General features: G+C 32.5%; 4 protein-coding genes across 4 annotated transcripts in view; 2 read left to right on the top strand and 2 right to left on the bottom strand.

The window, feature by feature from the left end:
* Nucleotides 1–2,628, bottom strand: part of LOC129802854 (facilitated trehalose transporter Tret1-like) — a 35,010-nt gene extending 32,382 nt beyond the window's left edge. Inside the window, exon 1 of the mRNA XM_055849014.1 lies at nucleotides 2,007–2,628. Within this exon, the coding sequence (XP_055704989.1) occupies nucleotides 2,007–2,135 (129 nt within the window). The 5' untranslated portion in view covers nucleotides 2,136–2,628. The remainder of the gene's footprint in view (nucleotides 1–2,006) is intronic.
* Nucleotides 2,629–4,734: 2,106 nt separating this feature from the next.
* LOC129800268 (ribonuclease P protein subunit p29) lies at nucleotides 4,735–5,450 on the top strand. Its single transcript, XM_055844542.1, has 3 exons — nucleotides 4,735–5,036; nucleotides 5,095–5,240; nucleotides 5,314–5,450. Exons 1-3 carry the CDS (start codon nucleotides 4,735–4,737, stop codon nucleotides 5,448–5,450), a joined length of 585 nt encoding a protein of 194 aa, XP_055700517.1.
* A 2,042-nt stretch (nucleotides 5,451–7,492) lies between these two features.
* On the top strand, nucleotides 7,493–8,363 carry LOC129802868 (RWD domain-containing protein 4). The gene is made up of 2 exons (XM_055849058.1): nucleotides 7,493–7,699; nucleotides 7,757–8,363. Exons 1-2 carry the CDS (start codon nucleotides 7,595–7,597, stop codon nucleotides 8,216–8,218), a joined length of 567 nt encoding a protein of 188 aa, XP_055705033.1. The 5' UTR covers nucleotides 7,493–7,594; the 3' UTR covers nucleotides 8,219–8,363.
* Nucleotides 8,216–14,520, bottom strand: LOC129802857 (uncharacterized). Its single transcript, XM_055849043.1, has 3 exons — nucleotides 14,394–14,520; nucleotides 13,430–14,334; nucleotides 8,216–8,982 (listed from the first exon to the last, which is right to left on the bottom strand). Exons 1-3 carry the CDS (start codon nucleotides 14,417–14,419, stop codon nucleotides 8,396–8,398), a joined length of 1,518 nt encoding a protein of 505 aa, XP_055705018.1. The 5' UTR covers nucleotides 14,420–14,520; the 3' UTR covers nucleotides 8,216–8,395.
* Nucleotides 14,521–20,546: the final 6,026 nt, after the last annotated feature.

Genomic DNA, 20,546 nt, shown 5'->3' with positions numbered 1-20,546 from the left:
CTCGTAAACTGTAAAGGTCGCCTCCGAATAGGAGTATTGTAAGTGTAAAGGCCTCTATACATTGGGAACAGTTTTCATCAAAAAATGCTTTTTTGAAGAAAATCGTCTGCAATGTTGTATATGTGAAAATGTCAAAATTCTGATAAAATTGCAATTTTTGAAGAAAACTGCTCGCAATTTGTAAATGTTTTAATGAAACTTTTTAGGTAAACGCTATTTAAAGGTCGATTACGCAGGAGCGTATGAGTACAGTGCTTAGAATAAAATGCAATAGAGCCATCGACATATGAAAGTGATTTACTTCAAAATGCTCATTTTGACGAAAATTTCTCGTATGGCCGCTACAGACTAGGAAAATTTATGTACATATTAAAGCAAATTGTTTATGCTTGTATGGAAAAAGTGTCAAATATGGACAAAAATTTATCTAGTATATAGCGGAAAAGCTTCTAGTTCTTACTTTTTGCCTAGTTTTGATTAAAACACATAGCAAAACCTGTTAACTTTGTAATTACGCAAAATCGTGATTTATAGCCTCTGCACAATATGAGAAATTTATGCTTATATTTGACAGTGTTTCTTACACAAGCGTAGGGAATTTGCTTCATTATGGATATAAATTTCTCTAGTGTGTATAGGCCATTAGAAAGATTAGATAGTAATAAAGCAAAAAAAATAGTTTCGCAATATTTTTTCATATCGTCTTCAAGTTCTAAGATAATTATTAGGGAATACTGGGACAGATTAGCCAGCAAGTAAAGTGTTTCTTTGCCTATAATACGTCAGTTAAATCAGCATTTGTAATAATGTAAATCTTATTGTGTTTCTTCTGCGCTTAATCATTTTCTATATACTTTTTCGGGTTAACTTAAAGTTTATAGTGCCACTTTTTATTATTTTAATTCGAAAATGTCTTATTCAGGGCAAATTTTTAAGAAAACTAAATTTGAACTGAAAATTTCTCCTGAGAAGTTGTCGAATGGAAGTTACGACAAATGCGGATTAAAATGACGAAATTGTAAAAAAAAACATGTTTCAATCAGACTGATAAATATTTCAATGAATAGACAGGAAGTTAATTTTTCTGAATAAATAGTAGTTTGCTCATTACTCTTTCTATGGAAAACTATAATAGTCCACTATCTAATTCTACCCCTGACTAATTCTTCCCCAATCTCCCCTACACCAATTTGTGGAATAATAACTTTGAATTCTGGACAAACCAATTGCTAGTTCGAACTTTGTTAACATAGTAATTATGAAATTCTAGACTTACTTTGAAGATTATTAAATATATTTTTTTATTAAATCTTTAAGAGAAGTGTTTGAATTCTAAATTATGTTTTGTCTGAAATTCCGGGTTGGCAGCTCTTCTAAATGTTACTCCTTAAATTCTATTTATTTTATTAAAATTTATCTGTTCATTTTGAAATATTTTCATTAAAAATAGAGAATTTTTAATACGATTTCAGTGTGCATTATGGCGTCTACACACTAGAGAAATTTATGTTCATATTGAAGAGTTTTTCCTACTCAAGCATAGGGAATTTGCTGCAATATGGACATAAATTTCTCTAGTGTATAGAGGCCATTACATGCACAAAAGTTTTACTTCAAAATGCTCCATTTTGAAGAAAATTTCTCACAAAATCTGTGGAAAAATATATGTTTCAAATTCTGTCAAATTCCTTCATTTTGACAAAACTTTATTACAAATGTAGAGACCGTTAAGACTGATATCCACACCTACACATTTTGGGAGTAATTTTCGTCAAGACGTTTCCAACAGCTCAGCACGGAAGATTTCCTTCAAAAGAGCAATTTTTGACGAAAATTGTTCCAAAAGTGTAGACGCCTTTACAACATAAAAGAATATAATTTTTGTAGTTAAAAGATAAGGGACCTAGCTCTCTCTAATTCTATTCCCGGCATTTCCTCATTAATAACAAAGATATGGCACGTTATCAAACGCTTCGCCCAACTCTAAAGATTATCTCCCTGAATACCTTTGTTTCAAGAGTGAGTGATTCTGCATTGTCTGCAGCAATTGTTTCCAGGAGATTCTCCTCTGCTGCTTCATGTGTCGTCTCTTGCGGAGGCACAAAGTGCGTCCTTGTCACTTCCAGTGAATTCATCTGGCTGTGGGCGTCAATCTCCTCCAAATGTGAATCTCCCCACTTTTGCTGCGTCACTCCCAAATATCTCCCAGAATTTTAGAAAGGAGATATACCACATAAAACAACTCTCTAGTGTCTATCATAAGCACTACACTCAATATCAATTAACACTTAGACAATATTAAACCGTGTGACTTTTACAACTATGTTGCAATTGGGAAACACAATTGAGAACTGAAACATTGAGCAAAAGTGTGCGCAATGAAACGCGGGCACAAACAATAAGGCAAGATAAAAATGTTCCACCACAGTATTTGACTTTATCTTTGCTAAATTGAGAGATTTTATGTTCCCCACATCTTCTATATGTGACCAAAAAAATCACAAAACCACTGCGGACAAGTAAATAGAAGAAATGTGCTTTTGAGGAAGCAAAACAGCTGATTTTTGTAAATAAACCCCACTCCTCTGCATCCCAATATACGAGCTACTGAACTCTCCCAATAAATACTTTGTCTGCATATTTTCGGAAAATGAAAATAGGACATGCGCCACAGAATATTCTACTGAAAATCGTTACTTAGATTGGTTATATAATTTATTAAAAAATGCTCTTAAAATTTTAATCTAAGTGATACTTTAAGTTTAGAATTTTTAGTCTTTTTACATTCGATCTCGGCTTAGAACATTTATTTTTTCTTTAGTGTCTTAACTGTCCTAATAATATTCAACACGGAAACTATAATTAATTTCAATAATCCAGTGCTTTTACTGGTATTAATACACACACATTTTTTTCAATATTAAAAAAACTAAAATAGAGTTTTATTTTAAATCATAAATCTATAACCTCTTGATAAATCTATAAATTCTCATTGAAAATTCACAAATCAGAAAGAAGACACGGAAAACAAGCTCACGAATGGCACTGATAACATTAAACAATCTTAACGAGAATACGGAGCGGAGAATAAATCACAAAGCAAAATAGGAATAAACAATTGTTTAATATTTTATATCACTTTAAAATTTATTTCGGCAAATAGGGTACAATAAGCCCTTTTGGCCATGTAAGCACTTTTGGTCACCTAAAGTAAAATCACATTGTAAGGCAATTATGAGTTTATTTAGAACAGGAAAATGGGTCTTATTTCGTGACCTAATCTAACGAATCAGAAAACCATATTTGATTTTGTATCGACTTGATTAATTCTAAGTTATTGAAAGAAATTCCCGACAAGGTAAACAATCACTAAAAAAACATAGGATTCTTAAGAAACTTGTTAATGTTAAGAGAAATTGTTTTGCATTATTTCATTTTTTTTTTATGAAAATATTTGATGTTATTCAATGAAAGTCCATTTCTTAATTAACTAAATTTTATTGTGATATCATCCTTAATAAGGTTTTCTAACAAATTAAATGAAAATCGGATGTGGCTAAAAGAGGTTACTTTTTTCGGCTGTGTAAGTACTTTTGGCCATTCATTTTCCCATACATTTTACACGTGGCGCACCTCTCGGATTTCAGTAAAAACAATCATGACTTTTGACCGATTTTTACATAAAATAGAAAATGTGCAAAAAGTCGTTTAAAATACTCTAATAATCACATAAAATTGGTGTTGAATAAGAATAGGACTTGTGCTGTGTATTTGTGAAAGTTTTCGAAAGATATTTGTTCTGTTATTTTATTAAAATTCTATTGGAAACAAGTGGCCAAAAGTGCTTACACACAATGGCCAAAAGTACTGAAACATGCATAGTTGCATAAAATGCATTTTTCAGTAAAATATCTAAAAAATTTTGGGAATTCTCTTGGATTATTAGGAAGAAACGGATTTAAGGTATCTTTGTTCAAAATTTCATTTTATTTAAATAAAGATTATAAAAATTACAAGCACAAAAAACCTTAAAGTGGCCAAAAGTACTTACTCCACCCTAAATGCAATACTATTATCAACAATAATCCGATGATCGTCGGATGGGAAAGTTCAGTTCAGAATAAAAAACTTTTCTTTTTGGGAAGAAAAGTTTAACAACAATAATCCTGGCGATCGTCGGTTGTTGTTAATAAAATTTTAAGTCGGTTCCTTACCCAAAATACAATACTCATAGCCAATATTGAAAGAATAATACGGTACTGTTATTCGAATAAAAAATCTGTGCCACTTGTCATAAAAAGTAATTTTGGATCATAAAAAATAATGTCATGAAAAATAATGGGTTTCTCAAGCGATGCATTGGTGAAGTCATATTGTGTTTAAAATTCGACTTTATATCGTCGGTTAGATCAGAATCTGTGCTAAGTGCATATAGATTCTTGAACATTGGACTTCATCACTGAACCCTATTCACACAGTGAAGAACAATGAAAAACAGACACGTGAATAGAGTATAAGATCGACTTGAGATCAGTTTTCTAGGTCGCACAACTTGCTTTTTTTTTAAATTGCCAACTTGTCTGTTCCGTAGTCTTTCCGCTCAGTATCTTTGATAATGCATGATTATAAAAAAAATATTATATGTCATGGTTGACGAATCAAAACAAACAATTTTCTTTGTTCTTTTTTATTTTAGCTTAACGAATTCTGACTAAAAACATACATTATCTTAAAATGACTACAAATTTGCAATCAGTATCATTAATTGCTGCTGAAATGCCACCAAATCAGCGTGAGGAGATTAATCCTCATCACGTGTGGAATTGGCGTCTTGGAAAAAAGCGACCTGAATCTAAAAAGGTCAAGAAAAAGCCAAAAAAAGCAAAAATGTCATCAAAACACTTTATATGCCAACGCAAAGGTGTTAGTCTTGATGATGCAGAAATGCTTCATGATCTATGGTCACAATATGCTGAGGGTTTTTTGAAGCAACATAATATCAACGAGGACAACGTAAAGTCACGGTCAGATTTAAAGTGAGTCGACAAATTTAAAATGATTTGCAGAAAATTTAAATTCATGCGTATTTTCTAGGGATATTGTGCAAAAGATGGAGTTGATTGGTGCAAAAATTGAAATAAAAAAGGCGAAATGTTCTTCCATCGTGGGAACACGTGGCATAATAATTATGGACAGCAAGAATATGCTGACATTGGTGAATCTTGCCGGCAGAGTGATTCGTAAGATTTTTATAGCTGAAAAGTTTAGATAGTTGGGAATTAGATTTTAGAAAAAACTATTTTTCTTTTGTAGATTTGCCTAAAATTGACTGTGTCTTTGAGATGTCCATTGGAAATTTGACATTACTGGTTTTTGGAAAGTTCCTGACCATGAGAATTGCAGATAGATGTGTTAAGACATATAAAAATGTTCTAAGTCATGAATTATAGAACAATTTTTAATATAATTTTTATTTGATATCGCTCCTTGGAAATTAGAAAGGGCCTATACATTTTCAGCCATTTTTCAGGAAACAGCGTGAATGATATAACTTTGTAAATCATTATCTCAATTTAATGTCTATGCAAAGCAATTTATTTTCTATTTGATTAAATGTAAACATCGAAATATACATATTTTTCTTACAAAATATGTTTTTATGAGTTAACTCCTTGTCATTCTCAATGATGACCAAATTTTCCTGAAATTTGAATCACAAGTGATCAACTGCTAGAGTTGTGGACCCTACACCTCGCCCTAAACACTGGAGAAATTTATGTCCATATTGAAGAGTTTTTCCTACACAATCGTAGGGATTTTGCTTCAATATGGACATTAATTTGTCTAGTGCGCAGAGGCCATTAGTCTCTTGTTTCACAAAAATTTGAACGAAAATCTATTTTGTGCCTCTTAACTTCAAACAAAATTTCACAAGCAATCAAAAAAGAGTATAATTTTGATAAACTTCTAATGGATCTTGCACACCTTTTAGGTCGGGAAAAATTCATGCGATCGAAATTTCTATCTCTTTTTTTCTAAAACGTCTTGCATATTTGTATTCTGCTCTTTTGTAGTAAGATCCAAGTTTAATTTATTGTGAGAAATTAGGTACGTAAATTTCCGTCGTTCAATTTCACTAAAACCTACAGATTCACATGTGGCACCCCTAGCGCTGAATTTTCTTTTTACATGTTTGACAACACGTCCCATATGTATAAACAATACAGAACAAAGATGCTGTGAGCGTAGAAAAACGTGATTTCCTCATAAATTTGGTCCAAGAAGAGAAAGATATTTGTTGCAAAAGCACCAAAAACTACAGGAGAATGGATCTTGTCAAGGAAAAGTGGAGAAAAATAGATCTAGAACTCGAAACAACTGGTAAGTCTGAGAGACTTCTATTACTCCCTGAATTCGGATGCTCATGGGACTTTTATTTTGTAAGTGACGAAGCTGAGAAAGAATTGAAGAAATTGAAAAAATCGTATTACTATTGCAAAGGCTTTAAACTACCCAGTGGAATTGGTGGTTGCGGGAAATATAAGACTGCAAACTCACAATTCATGGAAAAATTGTCATTGCTCCAAGAAAACATGAAAGTTAGGAGATCAATTCATTAAAAAAATGTGAAAATTTTGTAAAAGTTCAAGTAAAATTTAATTTTTCAAGCAACTTGATGTTATCAACGAAAATTCGTCCAGCGATAGCGTTGATTTTCCAGACTTTCCCCACTCTTATCATCCGAGAAATTCTTCCGAGTTTATTGCCTGTACATTCATCAAACAATTCTACCTTGGAGCCAACGAATTCACACAATCAGATAACCTCGGAGGAGGACATTTTTGGTCCAAATACACCAGAAATTGATGATTTTTCAGCTCAGAATGACAACTCAGATCCTTCTCAAGCCAATAATTATGCTGAATTATCAATCAGGCGAGAAAGATCGCGATCACGTCCTTTAGAAAAGAGTCGTAGAGAACAATTATACGCTAACCTCAACAATTTCATACAAGGACCCGTTCAAGAAAACCATCGACTTCAAGCACTACATGTAAAATTCTCAATATTTCATTTAAATTATATATTCTATTTTGTATGCTTTTCCTTCTGAAACTTACCAAACTCATTTTTATTTCACTTAACTGAGATTATTAGAGGGTGCAAAAAGTATGTTTTTAACAGTCAGTGCGTATTCAGCGTCCTAATTTCATCTAGTGAAAAGTTGAATTTCACTAGATCTAAATTCTAAAAGGTGTGCCGGGGCCATAATAACGCAATTTAATGAATTAAATTTAATTAAAGAATTTATTTAATTTAGAAGCATCTGAATATCTATTAAATTCTTTTTCTACGTGTATTAAAATCCCAAAGAGAAAGTGACTCGGTCCCTTGTAATTTCGAAGGAGCGATAATGGTTCTTGTATTTGTCATAGGACATTTCCGCGGAAAAAAATCTCAGTATAATGCAGAAGCAATATTTAATGGGATTGTTTGAGTGAAAAATTCCGAAAATCACAGGGTGCTACAAATTTGCAAACAAAGTTTTTGGATTGTTTTTTAAGTGCACAAAAGGAGGATTTTTACCTCGAAAATGACCACGAAGGAACTACAGGACGAGGAGGCAGAGGCTCTTTTATCAATTTACGAAAGTGATCAAGCGTTTAAGCAAATAAATCCCACAACATATCAATACAAAGTAAGGTTAGAGACTCCATCAACTTTCCCAGGGTTTAATCTGGGCAATTTCTTTCAGTACGGTGAAGAGGATAACAATAAATCATTTCTGGTGGAGCTGGTGTGGACTCCAGAGTATCCCAATGAAGCTCCTCAAATCAACCTGGACACATTCTACAATAGGAATCTCGTGGTAAGCGTAAAGGAGAAAATTCAGGGAGTTCTTGAGGAGGAGGCACAGCAATGGCTGGGCTGTGGGATGACCTATACACTGTTTGAGTGTCTGAAGGAGCGTCTTGAGGAGCTGACGTCAGCTCAGCCAGAGCATACAAAGGTTGTGGCAGAAGTAACGGAGGAAGTGGAAAAATTGGAGGTGTCAGGAAAGGCGCCTAAGAAGGAGCATCTGACCAAGGCCCAGAAGAGGCGACAGTGGGAACGGACAGATCACAAGGGTGAGCGTCCACGTGGATGGAACTGGGTAGATATTATTCGACATCTGTCGCAGACTGGTGGGAAATCTCAGGATAATCCTCAGAGCTGAACATGCCTCAATCTCTAAGTTTAATTTTTGAGGTGTCTCCGCCACTTTCTAAAATACACAGAGTATATTTTACAATTATTTAAAATTTAAATAAAAAAGCCCGAGATTTTATCTCAGTTGTCAAAAAGTCCTTTGAATGTCTGCATGTGCTTTGTCTTTTGCTTCTTTCCAGGAGATTCATACTCTGCTTTCAGCTTCCTCCTGTTCCTCTTTGGCCATTTGCTCATCGATCGAGGGATTACTACTTGGTCGTCGGACAAAGGACACCAGATCCATCATTGAAAGCGCTGTAGCTTCCACACTCATCACAGGGTCCTCAAAGAGCATGAATAGGGCATGGCAGTAGGGTTGATGGAACAAATGGAAGACGAACTTAATGTCATTCACTGAGATTTCGCGATAGAAATCTCCGACAAGGGAACATGCTCCCTCGTATGCTCGAATACTGATCTTATACTCCTGTCCGGGTTCAATGAGGATGGGATCTCTTAAAAAGAGGTATAGAAACTCATGTTTGGTGTTATACAGACGCCGCATGCCACTCGAAATGCTCTTCTCCAGCAATCGGGAATGGTTTGAGATGAAGACCACAGTCATAGCGGCTTCCTCTTCCTTGACCACTGGCACAGCAAATCCGTGCGCAATGACTACCTTATTGCTCGTGAAAGTGATTGTTGTGCGATTGAGGCAGTCTCGTGTTTGGGGCATTTGTATTTCCCGGATATTTTGCAGAAATGGTACTTCGAAGATTCCCGACTTTGGACCTGATGGAGGGAGAAAGGAAGTTTGGGTAAGTCTTTTATTTTTATTTATTGACTATTTTTTGTAATACATTTTTTAACTACTTAAAAATTCGTTAACTCTCAAAAAAATATTTCTTTTCAAACTCATGGTAAGTTTTAGAAAAATATGCACTAAAGGTTTTTTTTTAATAATTTTATTATAAACATTTTAAGTTTAGTAAACAATTTTCCCTTTATGTCCTCCCTAGAAACTAAATTTATTCATTCAATTTTAAGACAAATAGGGCAAAGTGGTACAAGTTGGACAGGGTTTTTTTTCTCGATAAATTTAGTACTTCATTTTTATTTGTATATTTTTAATGCTTTCGTTTTACAATTTGGTTCCTTGTGCTTAAAAAAAAATTTAGTACTGTATTTATCAAGAAAAAAGCGAAAAAAGCCATGTCCAACTTGTACCGGCGAATTGTCCAACTTGTATCACTTTACGCTATTACAAAATTTTTATGGAAACTTAAGACACAAAAAGAGCAAATGGGAAGTAATGGGTCAGGCATAGAGGAAAGTGCTCTCCCTTCGAACGTTCATGCCTTCGAATAATGTAAATTTTGTTTTACTTATGAGACTTACACTAAATTATCACGGAATTATCAACAATTGATGATAAGCCAACTAAAATTTAGTAGAAATGTGTAAGTCTCTTAGGAAAACTAAAAGAAAATTCACATTATTCGAAGCCATGAACGTTCGAAGGCAGAGTACTTTCCCCTACCTTTTAAGCCAGTAAAATTTCATAAAGTCAAAATTCACGTCCCTTTCTTTCTTAAAAGAATTGCATATGTATATTCTGCTCTTTCGCAGTCTTTCTTCTTTTAAACATCACTCCAAATTAAATTTAGTTCAGCCAATTTTGAGTCCTTAATGGCTCCGGCACACCTTTTAGATCAGAAAAATTTCATGAAGTCGAATTTCGGATTCCTTCCTTTCTCACATGTTTTGCATATGTCTATCTCATTCTTTCGCGCTCTTCTTCTTTTAAACATCACTCTAAATTCAATTTAGCTCAATCGAATTTGGTATGCGAAAGAATGAGACAGTTATATGCAAAACACGTGAACAAGAGAGGGATTCGAATTTCGACTTTATGAAATTTTCCTGATCTATAAGGTGTGCCGGAGCCATTAAGGAACGCTAATTTTGATTTCATAGAATTTTATCGATCTAAAAGGTGTTCCGGATGCATAATTTTTCGCAAACCAAATTTGGAATTTTGCTGACCAAAAATTATTTTTCCAAAATTTTTTGGTCAGTAAAAAAATGTTTTTTTGTCAGTAAAATAATGACAGAATGGGACAGACTTTAGATAAATCTTTTGAGAAATACAGGGACGTGAATTTTGATTTCATGAAATTTTGCTGATTTAAAAGATGTACCGGAAACATAAAAACTTAAATTTGGTCTGGCTCTGGCATACTTTTTAGATCATAAAAATTTCATGAAATTAAAATTCACATCCCTTTCTTTCTCACACGTTTTGTATATGTCTATCTCATTCTTTCGCACTCCAAATTCGATTGAGCTAAATTGAATTTGGAGTGATGTTTAAAAGAAGAAGAGTGTGAAAGAATGAGCTATGTATATACAAAGCGTGTGAGAAAAAAAGGGATTTGAATTTCAACTTTATGAAATTTCCCTGATCTAAAAGGTGTACCTGAGCCATAATGAGCAAAAAGAAAAATTGGTCAGGTGTCAGATTAATCAATGTTTCTGGTACATCTTTCACATTAGGAAAATTTTATGAAATCCAAATTTAATAACTTTCTCTCTCAAATGCCGTATTACTTCTATCTATCCTTACGTTTTTGCACTCTTTGTTTTCTTCTTTAAGGGGGGAGTGTCAATTATAAGGCCAAAACTTAGCTCTTTTTCGCGATTTTGTTTTGAGGAGAAGGAAACGAGCAAGATTCTTGAAATTTTTGGTATAATGTTTATACATATTTAGAGTTCGACAAAAAATATTACAAAATGGTAGACTAATGCGTAGTCCAATGGAGCGCCTCGTCGCAGTACTCCCTTATTTGCGGGAAATCTGCAGCTCGTAATTTTTGTCTAAGAAACGAAATCTATAAAAATAATCAATTTTAATTAGTGTTTCATAGTCAAACTAAGAAAATCCGAAGAAAATTGTGAAATCGGAACTTTTTTTCAAGGTTTTATCATTGATTATATATTTAATAGATGCGCAGCCTTGTGGCGCCATCTAACCAGTAGTCCATTTTAGCCCGCGAAAATCGAGGCTGCGCATTTATTAAATATATAATCAATGGTTTTATAAAAGAGATGCATTTTTGGGTCAAAAATTTAACTTTCACATGCTGTAATAATCGAAAAATAGGCTTTCAACAATTCTTTTATTTCAACTAGAAGAGAACTCAATGGTGAAGAAAATAAGCCTTTATTCATTTTATTCGGTCCATAAGTTTTTTTATATAAAACTTATGGAAAATATAGACCGCTTTTGACTTTTTAATTGACATTCTTCCCTTACGGCATCAAAATAATTTAATTAAGAGAATTTCAGTTGAGATTTAATTAACTAAGAAGATAATCGAAGGAATACAAATTTAAAATGATGTCATTTTGAAACTTGTAGAGAGAATTATACTTTAGGAGAATTTTAGGAGAAGAAACGTTTTTGTAAAACAAAGAACAAAATTTGTAAAAGAGTTGGAAAGAAATTGGAGGAAAAAAAATAATTTTAATCCAATTTTAATAAATTTAAACATATTGAAAAATCAAAAATCACTAAAATCCTTTAGTACAACCTTAAATCTTTGGATAACCATTTATGAACTGTTCTTTGAGAGAATTCTTTGATTTATCTTGGCACTGATTTTTGATAATTTTGACAAACTTAGACTCATGAATCTGAATACCTTTTATTCGGGGAAATTGCGGTTTTAGATTAAAAATAATATACAAAAAGAAATTTTCATTAAAAATGCAACTTAAAAAATGCTCGAAAAAATGGCACAAATCCTATTTTAATCTCATTTAAATTATATGATATGTTTCGGATAGCTATTAAACTATTTCTTTAGTTATTCAAAAAGAGAATTATAGCATTTTTTTGGTTTAAGGAAAAGCAATCAAAATTAGCTTGATTTTTCCTTTCCAACCACTTTTAAAAGGAAATGTGCAAGTTCTTTCTAAATATTTTCTTAAAGAATTCTAGGAATTTTCTTCTACCTAAATTTGTCTAAACCATTTCTAAATTTCAATAAAGAAAAATATTTTTTTTAATGAGTTTTAAAAGTCAAATAAAACCTAGTCTTGATTAATCTTGTAGTTTTCGCAAGTTGAAAAGATTGTTAAAGACATCAAGATTTTTCTTGATGAAAAATCCCGGTAAATTATTCAAGAATTGAATGGAAAATACTCTTTAAAAAGTCCATTTTAAAAACCCCACTAAAAAAGTTAATATACCGCACCGATTTTGATTATTTTGGGATCAAATATGGAAAGCTTGAAAATTTTTTGTTTTAATTTTAAATTCGATTTTGTGGAACGTTTCTTTTAAAAAATTATACTATATACATAAGTCCATTTTAAATCTAAATTCAATAATTTGTGGCATTTTGAAAAGCTCATAAAACTCATCAAAAGACATTCCAAGCCACACAGAAAAAAATCTACTAGGGACTGACGAAATGTTCATCAGTCGTATAATCCACTAAAAAGTTCGTAAAAGTTTGTATTTTTTTCACAAACATTGTTCATAACATGATCATTTGACATAAAGCTCAATGTTGAATATATCATCGCTTAAATCAGCAAATATCGTAATTTCCTTATCATCTATATTAGAAATTCTCGTATAGTTGTGTATTTCCCTATTTTATACAGAAATTGGAGATATAAGAAGTGATGTGAAAGTCACCGCAATCGCTAATCCTACCGACGATATAGGGCAAGTGTGCCAAATTTCGGCATAGTTGCATGCAAGCGTCAAAGTCTCAAGATTGAAATGTAATATTTTAAATTCAAATTGATTTTTTTGATTCTTTCTTCTGAAAGAGTGTTGCTTGGAACCTTGTATGTAAAGTGTACCGTCTTTATTTACTCTAAAATCGTTCTTAATACATTTTAAAATGAATAAAAATATAGACATAGCTTTGGTGCCCTATTTCGGCCACCTTCATTCTCATAGTTCTTTGCCCTTCGGGAATTCTTTCAATATCTTTCACGCGTTTGTCGAAGCTATATTTTTTGTTATTCTTTTGCATTGTATAATCTCTAGAGTACGTAAAATATAAAAGTTCATGAAAATTCGAGGAACAAAAAAGGTGGCCGAAATTGCAAGCTGGCCGGAATTTAGCACACTTACCCTAGTTCAAATAGAAATAGAAATATAGAATCATAGGTCGCATAAAAGCAACGATGTAATTACTAGCTCTTTTCTGCAACTTACTTTGCGTAGAAATTCCGCTAAATTGTCCAGGATCAGGAAGCTTCCGTCTCTCCTCGATTGCTTTGCGACGCTTCTGTCTGGCATCTGCTTTAATCTTCTGAATTTCACTTTGAGACAAAAGTATCTCACTGCAGGCATTGACGCAGCTGAAGAATTGTCCTGGTGTCATGGCGGGAAAATTGAGTCGAGGGCAGCGATGGATGAGAAATTGATAAAGTGTATGGTATTCCCTTGGCATCTTGTGCAACTCGCATTCACTTCTGAACCACGCAATGACATTGTTGAACAAGTAAGAAGCTTCTAGGTTGCGCAAATGCGTCACCATTAAACGTCTCACCTCCTTGGAGCCTAATCCCTGAATGCTCAGCACAACGGGATTCCGCCACTGAATCGTGATTACGGAAGTGGAATCTGATGATCGTACATCGCGTCGTAATTCAATGGCTTCTGTTATGGTGACGCTATTGAGCATATTCAGCTGGATGTCATCGTTCAGGAGAAGGCGATTCGAACGGATGAAGTAGGCACATTTGTCCCTCAGAATCCTCAGTTTGTACCTTCGAGCACATTTCAGGCATCCCAGAACATTTTCAGGTGTAAGCATAGTATCAATGGGATGCCCATACATAAATTGAAGTACTTTGAGCCAGATTTCACCTGAAATGTCCGGAATGACAATTTCCGGATCAAAAGGATTCATGCTCTGCATCTGACTGTGGAGTACTGACGAGGAGACACCGACAATTAATTTGTGACCATGCATGATAACCCGTTGAGCTCCCACGACAAAACACATATCTGAGAGATTGGGATTGTTAACGAGATGCCTGTAGCGTCCAGGAATTTTTTCCTGAAATCCTATCCAGTGTTCATCGCGTGTATCTTCGATGCTAGGGATTTTTCGCCTGAAAGAGATTTTGATGAGTTCGATTTTTATTCCCAGGAATCCCTCAACTTATCCTACTTTGTGCCTCTTTTGAGTTTTGGCATTTTCTTGCTTTTGCACGAGACTAAACACAATTTTTTCTTGAGGATATCACAAAAACTTCACAACTGCCCTGACGATTGATGGACACTGCCAAAATTATAACGGAAATTCGAGTGATTGTCCCATCAATTAATGATTATCTCTAAAAGCAATTTAATTCAAAGTATTAACGAATTTATTTAATTATTTACTATGCTGATGGCTTCTTAAATTATTCAGATAAAAAATCCATAAATTTGCAGAGGTAATTGAAAAAATATGTTCTAGTCGTTCTAGTTATTAAATTTTTTTGTTTGTTGTATTGAAAATCTTTTTGTTGCATTTTCACTATGGAATAATTAGGAAGGCAAATCAATCACTTCCATCAGCAAATATCGTAACTTTATCTTTGGTAATCTTCTGATTTTTTGTGTATTTAAAATCAATTCTATATTTTCTTCTATCAAAATTTTCAGAGGATTTTTTTTACTGGAAAAGAGTTGATATTATATATTTTTCTATATATAAAAAAATCCAAAAAATTTTCTAACCTAGCGATCTCTACTTGAGATACCTTATCGCATTTCTTAGTTTTTCCACAAGTTTAGAGAAAATTCTATAAATTTTTGATTTTTAATTGAATTATTGCTTTTTAACCCTTTAACGACGATACAGTTTTCGCGGACCGAAAATCAGCAATAAAAATGAAACCGATAAACAAAATCAGTAAAAGGTCTTACATCTAACCTTAGAAAATCCAACAGAGTCTGATTCGGTGTATTTTTTTCCTCTATGAACGATAGGGACAAAAACAGCCCAAAAAATTAAGTAACTTTTCTGACAATACCAATGAATGATAATTTTCAATCTAATGAAAAATATTATGTTTGAATATTGTAGTTTATTTTCCCAAAAAGGTTTTGCTTAAAAAAAATTTTAATTATAAAAAATATTTAAAATTAATTTTCATTATGAGGATTTAAAAATTCCTCATTTTTGATCTTACAAATTTACTATATATAGCAAATAGCTGTACTAAATAGCAAAGAGACTTCCAAAAAATATCCTAGATTCCTTCAAACTTCTACTTTGCAATTACGTACAAACATAAAGAAAAAATAACTTTAGGTAGTCAGGAAAAATTATTTTCTTTATGGGACACCGGTGTTCCAATCGTCCTTAAAGGGTTAAGTGGAAGGAAAATTGTTTGAAATCGTCAAATTTTTTCTTGAAATGTTCTCAAAAGGATATTGTGATACTAATCTGACGAAAGTGATAAGTATCACTACCGACTCAACCGACAAGTTTTGATAATAAACGACAATGAAAATCTTAATATCTATAAGAGTAAAATGCACGAGATCTACAAGATGACGTAGTCGCCATCTTGATTTGACGTTTCTGTCCGCCATTTTGAATAACTGTCGGAACCTAAAACTTATCCGATTGGCTTGAAATTTTAGTATGTTGTATTGTAGCTGATCTCAAGACCTTTTCAGAACGTATCTATGTTCCAGTCTACGTCAAGTATTTACCTAGGATACAGTGCGATCTTTATTTTCTAATCTTGAATTTTAAAACCTAAACGAAATGCCTTAGCACCCAATACAATAAATAGTAAATAAGTATAAAATAGTAAATAATTATACAATTATTTACTCTTACATAATTTAAAACAATAAACGAAAATTGCATTTATTTATTTTTATTTTTTTCGTCTTTGCATGAACAGTTTTCCTGATACTCAAATAATATGCTGTTATAAACAAAAACATTACTTTTCTTTTTGTTTGTATATTTGATCTCATCGCTTAACGATAACGCTGTCTTTTTTTGTGAAAAGAAAATTCACATTATTCGAAAGCATGAACGTCCAAGGGAGAGTACTTTCCCCTACTGAACTTTTCCGAACCTCAGCATATGCTGCAACTACAAACCAATTTGACTATTTTTATCCAATAATGTCTTATGTAAGTTCAGAATTTAATCAACATCCTACAAAAAATTTGCATATTTAAAATTAAATTATACATTTAATTAAAATAATATGCAAAAATGTTATAAATGAATAATAAAGCTCTTAAGCAAAATAACTCATTAGTTATTTTTTTTATCATTCATGAAGTTTTATTATTATTAATAAACAAAAAAAATTAAAGTATAATGAATATTTTGCTTTTACATTATAATTTATATGTTTTCTGTTTGTAAGTATTTATTGCTAATTAGAATCCTAAAATATTCTGATTCTTTTGCACTTGAAAGTTATATAGTCACGTGTGACCCTTTTAAAAATGTTTACAATATGATAAGAAGTGATAATAATTTAATAAAGACTTTGGTGCGCAGTAATTTTAGCTCTGGGATTCTTTACTTACAATCCCAGCTTCTGTGATCGAAGGTGAAACCTTTTCTTGCTTGATTTACGGAAACGGTGCTATCACACTAGGATTTTTTAAATTTATAAATTCAAATTAATTTTCAGTTGAATTGTTCCAATGCGTTATTTTGCATTCATAATCAATTAAATTTATAGTTTTTCACTTATTTATTGATATAAACTAATACTTGGTCCGCTAAAATACGTTTAAATATGTTAAAATAGCATAAATATGGTTGCTCAAATTAATTTGAATTTAGCAAAAAATCCTCCAGTCATTCGTATGAAATTAATGTGCCAAGAAATCACCTGTGTATATGACTTCATACTTCATACAGATTTTCAACAAGACTGTATGAGAGTCGCTCCGGAAGCCCCTTTGCCTATAACCCTTCATTCTGGTTTTATTGGGGGTCCTTCTGCATAACAGATAAGTGACAAATTTTGAATACTATCAGACATTTTCCGGAGTCATTACAATCAAAAATATCGCTGCACTATTTAAAATTGAGCAAATTTCTTGCAAAATATGTTCTGGCTGTGATAATTTTAAAATAAATTCTAGAAATCTAATGGTGCTATCATACTAGGATTTTTCAGGTTTTTTAATTTTAAATTCAATTGAGCCAATTGAGCATTAAGATATCTAGGATTTACTTGAAAATTCTCAAAGCCAGGACAAATTTTGCAAGAAATTTGCGTAATTTTAAATAGTGCCGCGAGATTTTTGATTGTGATGGACTCCGGAAAACGTTTGATAGTACTTAAAATGTCTTATAAGTCACTTTTGTGTTACCGTCGTTGCGGGTGACTTTGCACGTTTTTTCGCTGTTTTTCAACTTTACTCTCTAAAAGTGGATAGTTAAAGTGAAAGGAGGGGGGTGAATGGGTAAAATTATTTGTATTCAGTTGCTAATGAATGGATTTTGTGCCACTAACATTAATTTTATAAAATTTTACTATGTTAAACAAAATCAAGAAAAAAGGCTTGCACTTGGGATAAGGTGCGGGTGACTTTGCACTTTTTAATAAATACTAAAAAAACAACAATTTCTGATAATAAACGACAATGAAGATCTTCATATCTAAGGGTAAGATGCACGAGATCTACAAGATGACGTGGTCGCCATCTTGATTTGACGTTTCTGTCCGCCATTTTGAATAACTGTCAAACCCTAAAACTGGTCCGATTGGGTTGAAATTTTAGTATGTTGTAGCTGATGTCAAGACCTTTTCAAAACATATTTATGTTCCAGTCTACGTCAAGTATTTACCTAGATACAGAGGCTCAAAGTTTAAAATTTTGTAATACTCACATTTTGGCGGTCTTTATTTTTTAATCTTCAATATTTGAAACCTAAACGAAATGCCTTAGTAACCATTAGATATGGTTGGGGCATTAATTTTATATATTTATTTACTCTAATATAATTAAAAAAAATAAACGAAAAGTGCATTTAATTAATTTTTTTTATTTTTCACCTTTGCGAAAACAGTTTTTAAGATTCTCAAATAATGCGCTGTTATAAACAAAAACATTACTTTTCTTTTTGTTTGTTTGTTAGATCTCATCGCCTAACGATCGCGCTGTCTTTTTTGTGATAGTTTTGATAAAAGAAGCTCCCTGTAGTTCTGTATTCATGAAAATGTCAAAATTTAGAACTTGGAGCCCCTATATCTAGGCAATCACTTGACCTAGGTCGGATTTTATATATGTTCTGAAAAGGCCTTGACATCAGCTACAACATACTAAAATTTCAGCTCAATCGGATAAGTTTTTTGTTTTGACAGTTATTCAAAATGGCGGACAGAAACGTCAAATGAAGATGGCGACCATACCATCTTGTAGATCTCGGTCATTTTATCTTAAGTTTGCACAAAATTGGATAATTTTTAGCCAAATACTTCTATAATAAAGCTTTAGAAAGACCAATATATGCAATTTTATAACATAAATCATGTGTTCTTAGGAAGATAGTAGGAAAAAAAATATATTTTAATAAAAATAATCAACAAAATCGAAGTGGATTATTCTAGCCAGATAAATTTAGATTGGATTTGGGCAATTTACTATTCTGAAATCGATTTTGGAATTGCACCTTCAGATAACTTTTTCACGGAGGCATTTTTTGACAAAATACCTATATTAGCATTTCATTGACTGTTACTGCAACTACAAGAATCCTTTTGGGGATCATTGTACCTTACTTGGTACATAACATATCCCTATATACTTTGACATGGTAGACCGGATCGGCGAAGACCATCAATAAGTGCTAGAATTTATGAAAGTCTTACGGACAGCAGAGTGCAAAGTCACCCCCCGAGTGCAAAGTCACCCGCAACGACGGTATGTAGAACGATCCCCAAAATCAGAAGAAAGAGTTGTAGGTAAATGGGGCTCCTGAAGCAACTCTCATATAGTCCTTTTGAAAATCTGTGTGAAGTCCACAGAGAAGATATAAACAAGAGCTTTTTTGGCACAATAATTTCTTTCGAATGGTTTTGGATGAACTTAGCAAATTAGGGGAAAGTGCCCATGCTTTGAACGATCCCAAGCTTTATAATGATTAATTTTTTCCTATGTTTCTGAATAAATGCGACTCCGCATTTTAAAAACGAGACAATTTCCCCTAGTTTTTAAAATATGGATGAGATAAGTCACATTTATTGAAAAACATACGAAAAATTTAGTCATTGTAAAGCTTGGGATCGTAAAAAGCATGTGCACTTTCCCCTACTCCCGATACTGAAGCTTCATTCCCGTACAACTTTATCACTAAATCACTGTACTTATCTTATTTTTTGGTCACAAATAATATTAAATTAGAGTAAATAAATACAATAATAATAATTTGGTTCAAAATACTACTTGTTTAACAGCAATAAAATAGAAATCAATAAGCAATTTTAACATTTTAATTTGCTAAATTCACATTAATTTGAGCAACCAAGTTTATCCTATTTCAACATATTTGAACAGGTTTTGATGGACCAAGCATTTGTTTATATTAATAAATATGTGAAGATCTATCAATTTAATTGGCCGTTAATGTAAAATAACGCATAGGAACAATTCATCTGAAAATTAAATTGAATTTACAAATTGAAAAAGTCCTAGTGTGATAGCACAGTAAGGGTTTTGACAGACCTGAGGATTAGCCGACAGATGGCTTAGCGTAATTATATTGGAACTAATGATTAACCCTTTAAAAGTTGTATTTTGCTCTAAAAACTTAGAAAAAAATGATTTTTTCTGACCTCAATTTTTGACCTTCTCGTCCTTAAAGGGTTAAAGTACATTTCTATCATTTTCCACTAAGTCATCTCTCGGCTTAAGTCGTAAGTGTGTCGAGGGCATAAGGGTTGTTAATTGACTTTTTTCCATTACTGACCTGTCTACCTATTTCTTCGTAATATCAGTGTTACTTATAAATGATCTTAAGAACTGTAGGCTGAGCGTGCCTTATCAATGATTATTCTATTTTAAGAATCTGTCTCGATTTTTTTGTAAAATTTTTTATAGCAGAATAACTCACTCTTTGATTGAGGATGTGGCTTAAGAAAACGACGAAAAGGTTTTTAATTAATAAAGACAAAGGTTTCATACTTTGAAAAAGTTAGTCCAAAAACATCATAAAAGCGGTTTTGAGATAGTCTTTTGGAAAATTATAGCTGTTATAGCAAACAATGATCCATTGACCTCTTTTTCTCTATAAATTTTATCAACGCTTTTCACTTTGATATTTGATTAGAAAAAGATCCACGTG

This window comes from Phlebotomus papatasi, chromosome 2, assembly GCF_024763615.1.
Source record: "Phlebotomus papatasi isolate M1 chromosome 2, Ppap_2.1, whole genome shotgun sequence".
NCBI classification, from domain to species: Eukaryota; Metazoa; Arthropoda; class Insecta; order Diptera; family Psychodidae; genus Phlebotomus; species Phlebotomus papatasi.
Note: the sequence above shows the minus strand (reverse complement) of the source record. Positions and strands in the feature narration are given on the sequence as shown.